Source organism: Colletotrichum scovillei (genome assembly GCF_011075155.1).
Source record: "Colletotrichum scovillei strain TJNH1 chromosome Unknown Contig00003, whole genome shotgun sequence".
NCBI lineage: Eukaryota > Fungi > Ascomycota > Sordariomycetes > Glomerellales > Glomerellaceae > Colletotrichum > Colletotrichum scovillei.
The window spans coordinates 627,251-641,664 of NW_023336261.1; the positions used below are offsets into that span (position 1 = coordinate 627,251).

General features: G+C 53.1%; 5 protein-coding genes across 5 annotated transcripts; 2 read left to right on the plus strand and 3 right to left on the minus strand.

Moving 5' to 3' along the window:
• Positions 1 to 3,389: 3,389 nt before the first annotated feature.
• Positions 3,390 to 4,155, minus strand: HER10_EVM0009803 (uncharacterized protein; the record flags this gene model as incomplete). Its single annotated transcript, XM_035479276.1, has 3 exons — positions 3,390 to 3,545; positions 3,615 to 4,022; positions 4,105 to 4,155. The coding sequence occupies 3 exons, from the start codon at positions 4,153 to 4,155 to the stop codon at positions 3,390 to 3,392; spliced, it is 615 nt and encodes a 204-aa protein (XP_035336428.1).
• Positions 4,156 to 5,055: 900 nt separating this feature from the next.
• On the minus strand, positions 5,056 to 6,291 carry HER10_EVM0002440 (uncharacterized protein; the record flags this gene model as incomplete). Its single annotated transcript, XM_035472151.1, has 1 exon — positions 5,056 to 6,291. The coding sequence occupies one exon, from the start codon at positions 6,289 to 6,291 to the stop codon at positions 5,056 to 5,058; it is 1,236 nt and encodes a 411-aa protein (XP_035335747.1).
• A 1,088-nt stretch (positions 6,292 to 7,379) lies between these two features.
• On the plus strand, positions 7,380 to 9,512 carry HER10_EVM0008297 (cystathionine beta-synthase). The gene is made up of 2 exons (XM_035477824.1): positions 7,380 to 7,854; positions 7,908 to 9,512. Exons 1-2 carry the CDS (start codon positions 7,595 to 7,597, stop codon positions 9,214 to 9,216), a joined length of 1,569 nt encoding a protein of 522 aa, XP_035336291.1. The 5' UTR covers positions 7,380 to 7,594; the 3' UTR covers positions 9,217 to 9,512.
• A 52-nt stretch (positions 9,513 to 9,564) lies between these two features.
• Positions 9,565 to 10,727, minus strand: HER10_EVM0012252 (signal recognition particle receptor beta subunit). Its single transcript, XM_035481650.1, has one exon. It carries the CDS (start codon positions 10,501 to 10,503, stop codon positions 9,604 to 9,606), a length of 900 nt encoding a protein of 299 aa, XP_035336649.1. The 5' UTR covers positions 10,504 to 10,727; the 3' UTR covers positions 9,565 to 9,603.
• A 312-nt stretch (positions 10,728 to 11,039) lies between these two features.
• HER10_EVM0007413 (uncharacterized protein) lies at positions 11,040 to 14,163 on the plus strand. The gene is made up of 6 exons (XM_035476970.1): positions 11,040 to 11,730; positions 11,812 to 12,621; positions 12,669 to 12,759; positions 12,812 to 13,076; positions 13,125 to 13,237; positions 13,289 to 14,163. Exons 1-6 carry the CDS (start codon positions 11,470 to 11,472, stop codon positions 13,918 to 13,920), a joined length of 2,172 nt encoding a protein of 723 aa, XP_035336218.1. The 5' UTR covers positions 11,040 to 11,469; the 3' UTR covers positions 13,921 to 14,163.
• Positions 14,164 to 14,414: the final 251 nt, after the last annotated feature.

The following is a 14,414-nucleotide window of genomic DNA, read 5'->3' on the forward strand; positions in this document are numbered from 1 at the left end:
AACAGACAGCTTTGGAACAGAATGAGTCGTACTTCAGAACAGAAGTAACTGCCGAGATTATAGATCCAGAGGGTGAAACGACAGTAGAAAGATTATTCCGGTATCTCACCCACCATACGGCCTTGCGCCTGCAGAAGGAAAAAATGGAGATTTATTTCTGGACCGAGCTTAGTGGCGACCAATGGAAAACTTGGGACTACATCAGAGCGAACAATCTCTTCAGGGACTTCGTCGAGAGATACCAACCGACAACCCGTTGCTTGCTGATTATCGCCGGGGAGCACTGCGGAGAGACGATCTCAACGACTAGCAAAATGGCCGCCGCCGTAAGAATAAATTCGGCGTGCAAAGTGAACGAGAAGGATGTTATTTCGACTTTCGTCATTGGCTGGTTCTGCGCTGATGATACCCAAATGTGGGACCGAAAAGACCCTCATAAGCCAGTCAATATTTCATCCAGGTTAATGATGGCAAGCCTTATATGTCAACTTCTGGACCGGATGATGATTGAGAAGATCGAGTGCCACCTGTCATTCATCAATAGCGAGTTCAATTGGGATGATATCGGTAAATGGGAACTTCAGGTTCTAAGCGAGATATTTACCAGGCTGGTTTCACAGGCTCCTGAAGGAAGTCAGATAATTTGCGTCATCGACGAAATATGCTCTTACGAGGATTACGATCCCACTGAAGATGACGCGAACAAGGCTATCAACGCACTGGTGGCAATAGCCAATTCTGCAGAGCTGCTCACAGGACCTCGATATTTCAAACTACTTCTGACTTGTGAGGACGAGGCCCCCGGAATAGAAAAAAAATTCAAAAGTAAGGATCAAATCATGAAAGTCCCACAGGAAGTAGAGGTCCCAACACACTTTGTCGACTACCCTGATTCTTTTGCCGGATTGGAATCCTGAGGCGATTCGTGACCCGGCGGAGGTTGAGATATTAGAGACACAAAACACTTTATTGCACGTTCCAAATGAGAGTTGTGGCCCTGACGTTATTGTGGGAAATATGCAAAATGATGACTGAAAGCATCATGTGATTCTTGAATACTTTCCTAAGTACTAAGTAAGGTAACTTGAGAAACACACCTGGGGAGACAAGAAAGAAGCTGAAACTGTAGCAGTGCAGTCCTGGGAGCTGTAAGAGCGTCATCTGAAGGGATACTCATTGATATTTCCCAACTACTTGGACCACAAAATCGAAGCACTCGGACTCTGGCAGGGGATACAGATCCGTCAATAATGAAGGCCATATGATGGGACGAGAATCTTGACATCTATAGAGATGGACATCCCTTTGTATTATTTGTGTCTAGTACCAGAGCTCAATATATTGTAATAAGCTGCTCGGTGTCACTATTTAAACGTGATTGTCTGCGATACTGAGACGTGGGTGGCTAGCAGCCACAGCGTCTATTATTGCAGTGAGACAGCGAGATATCACATGATTCATAACAGATTTTCTTGTCATCGATTGCCATTGATCTATTGACTCATTTGGCGCCGAGGCTTTCATTTCTCGAAAGAAATGTTGGACATTGTCTTTGATATCTTTTGACTTATTTTCGTCTCGCGTTTAAGCAGCCGCGCATGGCTGGCTTGATGACTGGAATTTCTTTGTCCCGAGACGCATCGAAATTCCCAGCGCAGTAATTCTCTAGAAGTTTTAAGCGCTCCAATGCCTTTTGCCGCGGGATCAAATACGCTCTTTGATACAGGTGTTTGACTTGCCGACCTTTCTCTGCTTCACCCTCGAGCCATGGGTCATGCACTTTTTCTATTCGGTTTTCTTTGTTCGCATTCCTCTCTTTACCTATCCCTGTTACGACTGCTTCTTCGTCCAATTGATTGAGTATTCTTCAAGCTTGGGCTCTTCTATAAATGAGCAGTCGTCTCGGGGTTCAGGGAGATGGTTTCGAGAACGACAGATTGCGATAATAAACAACACGACCCAAACACCGACCAGTCTTTTTTTCTGATTATTATCAACCACCACAAACTCAAGCCTATTGAAGAATCGCCTGGAAGCCATGTTTTCTCCAATACCAAAGAAAGCTTACATGTACGGTGTGACCGACATTTCCAACCACCCCCTTGAAACCTCGCCACCGCCTGCCTACAGCGAATTGGAGCCTCGCGGACCTAATGAGTTTTCGACTTTTTGTATGAAAGCCGTCGATGACGCGCTGCCTCCCGTACCGGAACGAAAAGGGAGGGTCAGCATAACGGATTGTATTTTCAATTATCTCAAGTACGATGAAGAACTTGTTCCGAGAGACATTATCGATTGTATTCGCAGTTACAACAGCCTTGTTAATGGGTCTTATGAACTACAGTATAAGGCAAATACCCTTCTCCGCCACGCATCTCTCAAGGAATTTTGCGGAAACTTAAAGCCATCCTGCCCGACCTGGGCTATCCTCTTTAACGGTAACGATTTGGAAGAGGCTGCGAAATGGTCCCTGGATGGAATCACTACTTACAGCGTTATGGCTGCGAAAGTGGCGAACGAGCTCGCAATCCAATCCGACGCCTTCATTCTCACCTGGTTTTGCGCCAAATTGGACCGCCATTCTGCAGAGAGATACCGCCCTCAAGCAATGATGGCTAGCCTTGTATGCCAACTTCTGGATAAAATGATGAAAGAAAACATTGAACTCAACCTCGGCGCCAAACCAATCGTACGAAGATGCGAAAGAGAACAACTGAAACGTCGTGATATGAACATCCTTTGCCGAGTATTTGTTAGACTCGTAAAAAAGCTGCCTGCGGGGAAAAGGGTGTTCTGCATTCTCGATGAAGTTACCTTCTGCGAGAAGCCGAAGTTGGAGCGCGATCTATACATGGCTTTGGACTTACTGAAGCATCTTTCTGGGACGCAGACGCCGAAGGGGGATAGGGTTCTTGGACTTATGCTGACGTCTCAGGCTGAGGTCTCGCAAATGGTGGCTACAGGAATTGTCGAAATACTACATTATGGTACGTACAGACCAGAGTGGGCAGATCTCTTTGAACAAGAACTTTGTCATCGATTTGAGGGACCGGCCTGGATGCGAGATCCTTATCGCTGTGGTCATCCAGGATGCAGATAAAATAGATCTATCCTTCGTTTCTCCTGTCCATGTATGACAGAGTTAGGTACCTTGAACACGAAATCATCAAATGGAATGAGTCAGCAAGCCAGAAGGCTTTTGGATTGCCTAACTACTTTTGGAGTAAAACGACTGGCTTTTTCTCCTTGTTCTTCCAAAATCGATCCCCAAATCTCATTCTCAGGGTGAAGCTACTGCACCGTTGCATATATCCACCACTAGGCGTCGAACCCCGAATTTCAGTAGACCTCCCGAATAAGATGTGAAAATAGGTGACCATTGAGACCACTTAGCAACGATCCCAGCGAGCGACGACGGTCCAGTTATCCTTGTGGAAGGCGCGACCGCTGACGAGAGTGCCAACACCGCGGTAGCACTTCTCAATGACGTAGTAGGCGCCATCGGAGATCTTCTTGAAAGAGTTGAGGGTCTTCGCCTTGCTGTCCTGTATTGTTCTCACATTGTTAGTCTTGTCGTTGATATCACAAAGCATTGGAAGGAAGCATCCACTTACCATGTTGCACCAGTAGATGGCAGAGTTATAGCTGCAGCTGACACGGCCACAGCTGCCGGGGCCAGGGCCGCGGGTGGGCTTTCCCTTGACATCGAGAAGGTAGCGGGCACCCTGGGCAAGGCGCTTGCGATCGGCATCGTCGTAGCCGGCGCAGTTGACGGGGGCGTCCTTGAAGGTATCGTCGGCCTGGGTGACGGCGGACTCGATAGCGGCGTCGATGGCCTTGGTGGAAGTGAGAGAGGTGATGCCGAAGTCCTGGTCGTAGTTGGGGTTGATGGTGCGGAGCTCTTTGAGGACCTCCTCGACGGTGCCGGTGAGGGTGAGGTTCTCACCGCCTGGGTGGGCCTGGACATCCCACTCGATGGCCATGAGGTCGAAGCCCTCGACGCCCATGGGGCCGTTGACGTCCTTGTCAACAGTCGCGCCCTGTTATTCTGAGTGTCAGTTGCATTTGAAATTTCTGTGAAGAAAACATGTTGCAAAAAATTACCTTGACGGCCATAGCGGCAAGAGAGAGGAGGGAGATGTTCTTGATCTGCATCTTGACGGTTGGAGTGTGGATTGATAGTGCGGGTGGTGTTCGGTGGGGTGAAGTTGGGATCTGGTTATGATACGGAAGTTTGTGGTGGAGGAAAAAGAGATAAGATTCACTTGTGCGGCATAAAGGGTGGTATTTTATATTGGGCAGGTGAGTATTCGATCACCCACCTCCATATTCACACAGCGACCTCACGATGCCCTCTACTTTTACACCTCAGGCTCCCGGCGCTGTCTTCACCTATCACAGCAGAGAAATCACGTGAAGTTCGGTTCCATTTCTAGCTTTTGATCTCCAACAAAGGAAGGAAGTGTCTTCAAGGATCGATCGGGCTTTCCCATTGAGATCTTCGGAACAATGGCCAAGGAAGCGATTTTGTGAACACAACATCATGCTAAAGGTATTCCACACCACGGCAGGAGCGTGTGTGTGCTCACCCAAGATCCACTGCGGTTTGGATTTGGACCGCCGACTCACAAACATGTTTGATTGGTACCTTTAGCAAACCTAGCCAAGTTTGCCCAGGTGATCTAGACCACCTCGACCACTCGGTACCACTTTGATGAGAGCATTGGCAGTGATACCACACTACTTTATATACAAGCCATGTATGCTCGCTTGCGCACTCGTGATGTCTTGGAAGATGTTTCAGTTTTAGTCCACTCAGCGTGTCACTCAAACCTCGTGGTCATGACGAGGACATACTTGCCGTTGAACATCTTACCATGATTGTGAGATCTGGACGTGTGTGACACATGGACGACACGAAGAGACAATGGAGATCTTGGAGATTGCCAGTTCGTCTTTTGACTAGTATCGAAGCTAACAAACAAACAAACCAAGAACCCGTTCATGGACAGAAAGAATAGAAGAAACACCAAAAATTCTACCGAGATCTTGCATTCAAGACTCCTTGGCCCACTGCTTTCCACTCCAAAGCTTCCCCGTCGTCCACAGCCAGTAATCCCGGCCCTTGATCATCCACACGATAAAGCTGGGCAGCCGATATCCCATGGCGGCCCCGACCCCCTTGCTCTTTCCCACCGGAACCAACTGAGTCTCACGGACGTCCTCCTCGAATAGTCTATCCTTGTCACTGGCGCTCTCCGGTCTTTCAGAAGCCAGCAGTAGGTCCCGCTTGATGTTGGCGCACATGATCGGAACCGCACTCAGAATGTTGTGAATAGCTGGCCTGGCGAACGAAGACGCGTCGCCGATGGCGTAGACGCGGGGCCCAGCTAGATCAACGCGAAGAGTTAGGGGATTGGTATTGACTCGTCCATCGGGGAGGAGCAGCGCGTTGTCGATAAAGCTCGTGTTCGGTCGTGTGCCAGTTGCAGGGATATAGATATCGGTCCCCATCGTCTTCCCGCTGTCTAGAGTGACAGTTGCATTTGTCGTTACTCCTGTAATTCCAGCTTCAGCCGGCACTACATCCTTTACCCGAACCCCTTTCAGCACAGTGACTCCGACCTTAGCGAGATAACCTTCTGCCTTGCGGGCAATAGCAGGACGAAGCGGGGGAAGGATTTCAGGCGTAGATGAGATGAGGGTAATCGGAACCTTTGGTCGTTGTGACTTTCGACCATTCAAATGCTCGCCCAGCTCGCCGGCGGTCTCGACACCCGCTGGCCCTCCACCTACGACCACTATGCTTCTCGCCTTCGGCAAAGCCTTGCGGAACTCGGTCCAGCTTTTTCGTAAACTCTCAGAGTCGCTGTTGAGACCGAGGAGAGGCGAGGGAGTTGATGCACCAATAGCAATCACTAGGGCGTGGTAGGAAAGAGTGATTAAATCGCTCTTGCCTTTCGTGGTGACGGACACCGCTCTCTCACCATGAGCTAGAGTTGTTGCGGTTCCCTGAACGAACAGGAACCTTTCACTATCGTATTGCTTGAAGACGCTGGGTATGTCGACGAAGAGCTTGTCTTGGGGAAACATGTCGTCAGATATCAGTGCGCGGGGGCATGCAGGCCGACACATGACTTCTGCGGAGGGGCTGACGATGACGACCTTGAAGTCTGTTGCGCTTGGTAAAGCTGGAATGGCATGTTTGAGAAGATAATGAGCTGTAGATAGACCGCCATAGGAGCCACCAAGGATGACGATGAGTTTCTCTGATGCGGCGGGGTCCGTCATGATTGAAGCAACCGAGGATTAGGATTGATCATACACAGATAATGCGAATGAATAGTTGCCTTATATACTTTGGTCATGTTTCACTCATTCTGAAGCCAACTGGTCTTATTGACTTACACGGGGTCAATATGCTCTATCCCGGGCCATCACGGGCGGATGAAGACTGATTACTAGGCTTAGGTAATGCTGTTTTGTGGCGGTGGCTTGCTGACAAGTGTTTGGTGGCTGGTACTTCGGCCGAATTGCGGACGAGTTCACTCAAGTCTTGTGCTGTGCTTCATCTCTATTCATTTGATTCAAGAAAGGCAAATAGCCATTCGTACACACGTATGCTAACAGTGATCCTTCGATGCTGACAGTGTTCATGGTTGCGTGGAGTTGAGATAGACGCGAGTGGGGTGATTTATTATCTCGTTCGGCCGAATTGTGTCCCGGCCGAGACATAGATGTACGGAACCATCTAAAGCTTCGTTGGCAATTGTCGCTGACAATAAGTATGCGGCGACCGCATTCCAAGATTCAAGATCCAGAACTGCACTTATGCAGTCTCTCGAGTCAGAAATTTAACAGCGTACACTGGTAAAGCCTACGTGCCTCGGATGAAGCAAAAAGACTCGGGGAACGCCGAGTGACGGGGATTCAAAGTCGGCTCGGGATGACATAATGACAACTGGAAATGGCCCGACCTGCAGCATCAGAAAATTTCTAGAACGACACCAAAGAAAAAAAAAAGCAGAAACTTCACCGGCCGGGCTTTTTGGGCTGTCTTACGTAAGGAACTGAGACAAGCGTGCCGCCGGATGTATCGTGTGGGGGGGCTCTTTACCGCCGCCGTTCGCCGCAAAGCCGCTGCAAGGCCCGGACCCTGTGTCGCTGCGTTGCACTGTCGCGGAGCTGTCAGGTCACTCGTTGGTGTACCTGCGCTGGCACGGTGGTACTGAACAGCGTGTTGGGTACCTGTATGGTCAGGTGCCTTAGGTAAGCTCGGTAAGGTGCCTTTACGTAGCAAAGGGGTGGGAAAGTGACCATTTTTGGTAGGTGGGCGGATATCTTCGGCGTTGGCGGGGTCATTTTTCATTCCCGCTTCCTGTGCTCTCCCTCGCTCCGTCTCAATTCTCGCACCATCCCACCACGACGATTGCGTTTCTCTTTTCCTACCACTTGCATATCTATAGTCCGTGGACTGACTTTCATTCTTACACTTCCTCCTTTTCTTCTCCTCCTCCTTTCTCCCTTCTCCTCTTTCCCTCTATCAACCTCCCTCCTCTAAGCCAACCACATTATACCCATCCCAATCGCAATCATGGGAGACGCCATCAACGCCACTCGCGCGGCCGTCACCGCAAAGTCGGCCACCGAGCTCATCGGCAACACGCCTCTGGTCCGCCTCAACAAGATTCCTCAGAGCTTGGGTATCGAGTGCGAGGTCTACGCCAAGGTCGAGCTCTTCAATGCCGGCGGCAGTGTCAAGGACAGAATCGCCCTGCGCATGATTGAGGAGGCCGAGCGAACTGGCCGCATCAAGCCTGGTGACACCCTCATCGAGCCCACCAGTGGAAACACGTATGTCCTAACGAAGCTTAAAATCACCAGTTCTCACGACTAACGTTGAACAGTGGTATCGGTCTGGCCCTCGTTGGCGCCATCAAGGGTTACAAGACAATCATCACCCTCCCCGAGAAGATGTCCGCTGAAAAGGTCTCTGTCCTCCGCGCCCTTGGCGCCACCATCATCCGTACCCCGACCCAAGCCGCCTGGGACAGCCCCGAGTCGCACATTGGCGTCGCTCGCCGCCTTGAGAAGGAGATCCCCAACGCCCACATCCTCGACCAGTACGGCAACCTCGACAACCCGCTCGCCCACGAGTTCGGCACCGCCGAGGAGATCTGGGCCCAGACGGGCGGCAAGATTGACGCCCTCGTCGCCGGCGCCGGCACGGGAGGTACCATTTCAGGCATTGCCCGCGGTCTGAAGAAGCACAACAAGGACGTCAAGATTATCGCTGCCGATCCCCACGGCAGTATCCTCGCCCTGCCCGAGTCCCTGAACAAGGAGCACGAGAACGAGGGCTACAAGGTCGAGGGTATCGGCTACGACTTCATCCCTGACGTTCTCTCCCGCGACCTCGTCGACAAGTGGTACAAGACCGAGGACCGCGAGTCTTTCCAGCTCGCAAGACGTCTCATCGCCGAGGAGGGTCTTCTCGTCGGTGGCAGCTCCGGCTCCGCCATGGCCGCCATGGTTCGCGCCGTCAAGGACCTCGGCCTCGGAAAGGGCCAGACCGTCGTCGTCGTTCTCCCCGACAGCATCCGCTCCTACCTCTCCAAGTTCGCCGACGACGACTGGCTCGCCGCCAACGACCTTCTCCCCGAGGTCAACGGCCTCGAGACCCAGGCCACCTCCAACGGCAACGCCACCAGCGCAAAGGGCTCCGTCGACCCCTACGAGGGTGCCACCGTCCGCGCTCTTCGCCTCAAGCCCGTCATGTCCGTCCCTGCGACGAGCCCCTGCTCCGAGGCGTCGGAGATCATGCGCGACAAGGGCTTCGACCAGCTCCCCGTCCTGTCCGCGAGCGGCCACAAGCTCGTCGGTCTGGTTACCCTCGGTAACCTGCTCAGCTACATCTCTTCAGGTCGCGCCACGGGCTCCAGCCCTGTCAGCGACGTCATGTTCGACTTTGGCCGCTTCGATGAGGTCGTCACGGATCCCAGACAGGCCGGCGAGACGGGCGAGAAGAGCAAGAAGAAACGCAACTTTGTCGAGATTACCCTCGACACCCCTCTCTCGACCCTCAGCAAGTTCCTCGAGTGGAACAGCGCTGCTGTCGTTACCGAGAAGGCCGAGGGCACCAAGAACCTGTCCAAGCCCGTGGCTGTAGTCACAAAGGTCGATCTGCTCACCTGGGTCGTCAACAAGAAGGCTTAAACGCTTTCCCTCTTTTTTCCTACGATAATTGAAAAAAATCACGACTTGGCCTATATATAGTATCAAGGCTACGCATGAGGATGCAGATGATGTTGCTTTTTTACCTGGGTATCGGCGTTTTGAAAGCGGGCATAGCAATGGTGGCAGGGGCAAATCTTGGGTCGCATCAACTGACCCCGGTTGGCAGCATTTGCTTGGAAATCTTGGGATGGGAGTAGACTCAACATCTACATAGAAAACAGGGCAGCCAGTCTGATCCTATATGGATAGAATCACAACCACACAGTTTTTTGCGCAAGCTTCAGGTCACCAAAATAACTTTCGTCATTGTCATCAACGTATCAATTATGTGCTTTGATTATTGTTTGCCCTATACCACAATACTCATCATATCCGCTGGGCAATCCAGGACCACCACTTATCGGGGCCCGTCGCGCTGCCAGTAACATTGCCCGCGATGACATCCACCTCCACGTCAAACTCGCGCAGCTGATCAAAGGTGAACTTCTCGGTGCCGTACGCGCCCAACCAATCATCGTGCTCCTCCGAACCGACATCATCAATGCCGACACCGGAATCCAAGAGACCCTTGCTGCGCGACGACCGTATCCGCGTGATCTCAGCCTCGAGGTTCGACTTGACCAGTGCGCCAGGCAGCGCCGTAAACAGATCCGTCTTGTTGGCGGCGACGAGGACGGGGATAGGCGGGGGCGGCTTGGACGACTTGCTCGAGGCGGCGCGCTTCTGGAGACCGAGGAGGACTTCGTAGAGGTAGCTCGCCGTGGGCGCGAGGGCCTCGTTCTCGCCAATGGCGGCGGCGTCGACCATGAAGACGATGGCCTTGAGCTTGGAGTTCTTGCTGCTGCCGCCGCCGGCGCCGCTGGCGAGCTTGCCAAGGGCGTAGTTGCGGAGCTTGCCGTGGCCTGGTGTATCGACGAGGAGGAACTTGGTGTGGGTGCCGCTGGTGTCGTCGTGGTTGCGGAAGCTCTGGGCCGTCTTGCTGTCGCGCGAGGCCGTGAGCTCGACGGTGTGGGGGCGCTGGCTCGTGTGGGTTGTCGCGGGGGCGTCGCCTCTTTCGAAGAGGGTGAGGAGGGCGGTCTTGCCTGCGCCGGCGGGGCCGAGGAGGAGGACGGAGGGGAGGGTTGTGTAGGGTGTTGACTTGATGAGAATGTAGTGGAGGAGGACGGGGAAGAGGAGGACGATGGCGGCGCCGATGAGGATGACGGGCGTCGAGGGGGTCATGATGAATTCGAGGAACTCTGTGAAGGAGCCCATCTTGTCGGCCATGGTTGCGGTTTCGCTGTTGCTGGCGATGGTGAGAATTGTCGGGTGTGTTGAGAAGAGTGTCCCCGGAGACCCTGCGCGAAACGGCTGACTAGGGGTGGAGGGGTTGGATGGTGTGAGTCGTGTCGGGTGGTCGTTGACAGATTTCCAGAAGAAATCGCCAAATGCCGTCAGTGGAGCTCTTTCCTTCCCCAACGAGCGCAAGAGACAGGAGAGTCGGGTGGCAGGCGTGGCAGGTGGTACGTGCACCTCGGAGATTCAGCCACAGTTTACCCGCTTCTTTCGGACGAGGCTGAGGAAGCCGAGGAATCCGCCCTAACCTCTAAGGTGAGGCTAAGCATGGGTGCCACTGGCAGTTTATGCCAAGCTTTGGGGCGCTGAGTCTCTCCCAGCCAATCACGGCTATCACGGCAGACGACTGCAGCAGTGGTTGACCCGCCTTTGTCAGCTCAGCCTCGCTAGTCCGATTTAGGGGGGGAGGGTCTCCCGGCGATCCCCTTCCACTCACTGCACTCGGTGCTCACCTCGAATTCCCCAGTCGTCAACGCTTTGCCAACGCTGCCGAGCTCTGCCAAAGCTGACGACACGCAATCTCGTCACTCTTGGCTTCCGGGCGTCTTTTCCGTCCTCCTTCCAACTGTGGCACCGTTTTTCTCTTTTTTGTTTCCACTCTGCTGTGTTTATCATCAATCCCTCGTTTGTTGGTGACCCCCCTGTCCACCGTTGCGCGCGTGCGAGCCCCCCGTCTCAATTCTTTCGCCTGGACCGCATCCATCCATCCATCCCCTTACCTCAAGCAATGCGACGCTAGGTTCGAGCCGAAGTTTAAACTCCCCGAACAAAATAATACTCTTTCCTTTCCCACCCGTCACAGCTCCTCCCAACCGATAACCGACCGTCCTTCTCCTCCTCAATCCGAGACATCGAAAGAAAGGCTTGGCCCACGCGACCGTCGACCCGCCGACTTCGATGGACAAATCTACCACGCCGGCCGCAGCCGCTGCCGCCGCGTCCGTGGCCCCGAATCAACCTGCAAACAAGACAAGCGCCGCCGCGCCCACGCTGAATAATGAGCTGGAGATGGGAAGCATCGGCGGCGATGCGCCTAGCGCGGAGAACGACATCATGCAGGTTGCGCGTGTAGGAGACGTTCCGGCCATGGAGAAGCTCTTCGAGTCGGGCGAGTACGATGCGACCTTCACCGATGATGAAGGCATCACACCCTTACATGTACGTTGCATGCTGCCTCTTTCTAGACCTCTCAAGCTTTGTCACGGCCAGGTTTGATCTCGTTGTGCTAATACATCCCAGTGGGCAGCTATAAACAACCAGTATGCCATGTGCAAGTTCCTCATCGACAATGGCGCAGAGATCAACAAGAAGGGAGGCGAGTCCATCGCAACGCCTCTCCAATGGGCCGCCCAGAGATGTCACTACTACACCGTCAACCTCCTCCTCCAACACGGAGCCGACCCCCTCATCACCGACGCCCAGGGCTACAACACCCTCCACATCTCGACCTTCAACGGCAACACCCTCCTACTCGTCCTACTGCTCCACCAAGGCATCCCCGTAGACGTGCTCGATAGTTACGGTCACACGGCGCTCATGTGGTCCGCCTACAAGGGCTTCCCCCAATGCGTGGACCTCTTCCTCCGCTGGGGCGCTAGCATCCATACCACGGACGAGCAGGGCTTCACCGCGCTTCACTGGGCGTTGGTCAAGGGTTCCCCGGCCTGTATACAGAGGCTCCTCGAGTACGGAGCGGACCGATTCGCAAAGACGCAGACCGGCAAGACGCCCGCTGTCACGGCTAAGGAACTTAACACGACCGGCGCATGGCATCGAGCTCTTAAGGAGTGCGGATATGATGAAGATGGACAGCCGATCGAGCCTAGCTTCCCCGGTTCGCGCTTCCTACGCCAGGATAAGAGGGGTTTCGTGACCAAGTTCTTGTTCCTGTGGCCCTTCCTTTTGGTTTGGTCCATGATTACGATACTGGGAAGCTTGAACGTTTTTGCTGGTGTTTTCTTCTCTCTAGTCGTTGGTTATGCGCTTCAGTGGTGTGCTCAACAGGTCATCGAGTTTGCGCCTCCCGACATGAGACACTTCCACAAGACTGTAAGTCCCTCAAGTGGCATTGTGATGAATTGGACTGACAAGAGTAGCCCTGGTTGGCTGGTATCTTTTCTGCATCTTTGTTCTTGGTCGGTCTGAGGTGGTTGACTACTATTCTCCCCGCGACTACCGGGTCAGCTGGTAAGCTTCGCTACACTATACGACGCTGAATCCTTGCACTAACATCACACAGCTGGTACTTCCTCTCATTGGTGGCTCAACCTGATCTTTGGCGTATTCCTCGGTCTCTGTGCCTACTTCTACAGTGCCGCGATGAGATACGACCCTGGATTTGTTCCCAAGATGAACGGCATCGCCGAGCAAAAGGCCGTCATTGATGAGCTGCTCAAGGAGTGGAAGTTCGATGAGACAAACTTTTGTGTTACGTGCATGATCCGGACGCCTCTCCGCAGTAAGCACTGCAAGAGGTGCCAGAAGTGTGTCGCGAAACACGACCAGTGAGTGGAACTTTGGTCACTGATAGAGAACATCGCTAACCATGTTAGTCACTGTCCTTGGGTTTACAACTGCGTTGGCATCAACAACCACCGCCACTTCTTCATGTACCTCATCAACTTGACGTTGGGCATCATTTCCTACGATTTCCTTGTCTACTACTGTAAGTATCAGTCCTCTGAGCTCAACTTTCGCGCTAACACCAATGGCGCAGACTTCACAGACATCTCGGACAAGGTCTCAGAAACCTGCAACTTCCTTAGCCCCAGCCTCTGCAAGGTTGTCAACGCCGATGGCTACACAGCAATTCTCACTGTGTGGACAACTCTGCAGCTCACTTGGGTTGGCATGCTGCTTTTTGTCCAATTCGTCCAAGTTTCTCGCGCAATGACCACCTACGAAAACATGTTCGGCATCCAAGACGGCTCTCTCACTACTGCTTTCACGTCAACAGGCACCCCTCTCGACCCGAATCACCCATCATTGACCCCTCCGGAAGCCACAGGCGCGCACGCCCACGGCCACAAGCACAAGGGCGGACGTCTCCAGCAATGGTCTCGTCTCCTCGGTGTCGACCCCTTCATCGAGACCATCCGCGGTCGCGGCGCCGCAACCCAGAACAAGCGCAGGAAGAAGAACCCCTACTCCAACGGGTGCATGGCCAACTGCCGCGACTTCTGGTGCGATCCCGCGCCCACGTTTGGCCAGCGCGAGAACGGTTCTGCCATGCTAGGTGGCGAGCCTGTCAACTACACCGCCATGTACGAGAGCCCGACCCTCATGAACATGAGCAGAGGCCGGAGGAGAGCAGGCGGCTACGAGTCCGTTGCTGCAGAGGAGGTATAATAGACTTGATTTTTGTCATGATTGGAAGGAGGGGTACTGGGTCAGTCTCGCGACTGATTGTGTGAAGGAAAGCTGAAAGTGCCGTCTTTCCCACCCCCCTCCTTTTGCGCGCTTTGCTTTTTCTCCAAGCGACGACTTCTATGGAAGAAAGATTACGACGAGGCTTAAGATGATGTTATATTACCACCCCACAATGAAGAGAAGACGCGGCGTCAACGGGCGGCTGCAATTGCATGGCTCGGGATGTATTAATTGTTGGTATATGTAGAAGTATGACTTAGGTGTTGAGGAATGGGAGTCTTTTCTCCGTGTGTACAATTTTGACTTGGCTCTAAGCTGCTTTTGCTGTGTAATTGTGTTTCAATACCGTCTCCTTGTCTTGAATGTTCCCCTTCTGGTACAGACCCGGTTGCATTGGACCACCATCCCGGGGCGAAGAAATTCAACACAGCCATGGCTTGTCTGGCTCAGCGCCAATAGAATCAGAGATGTGT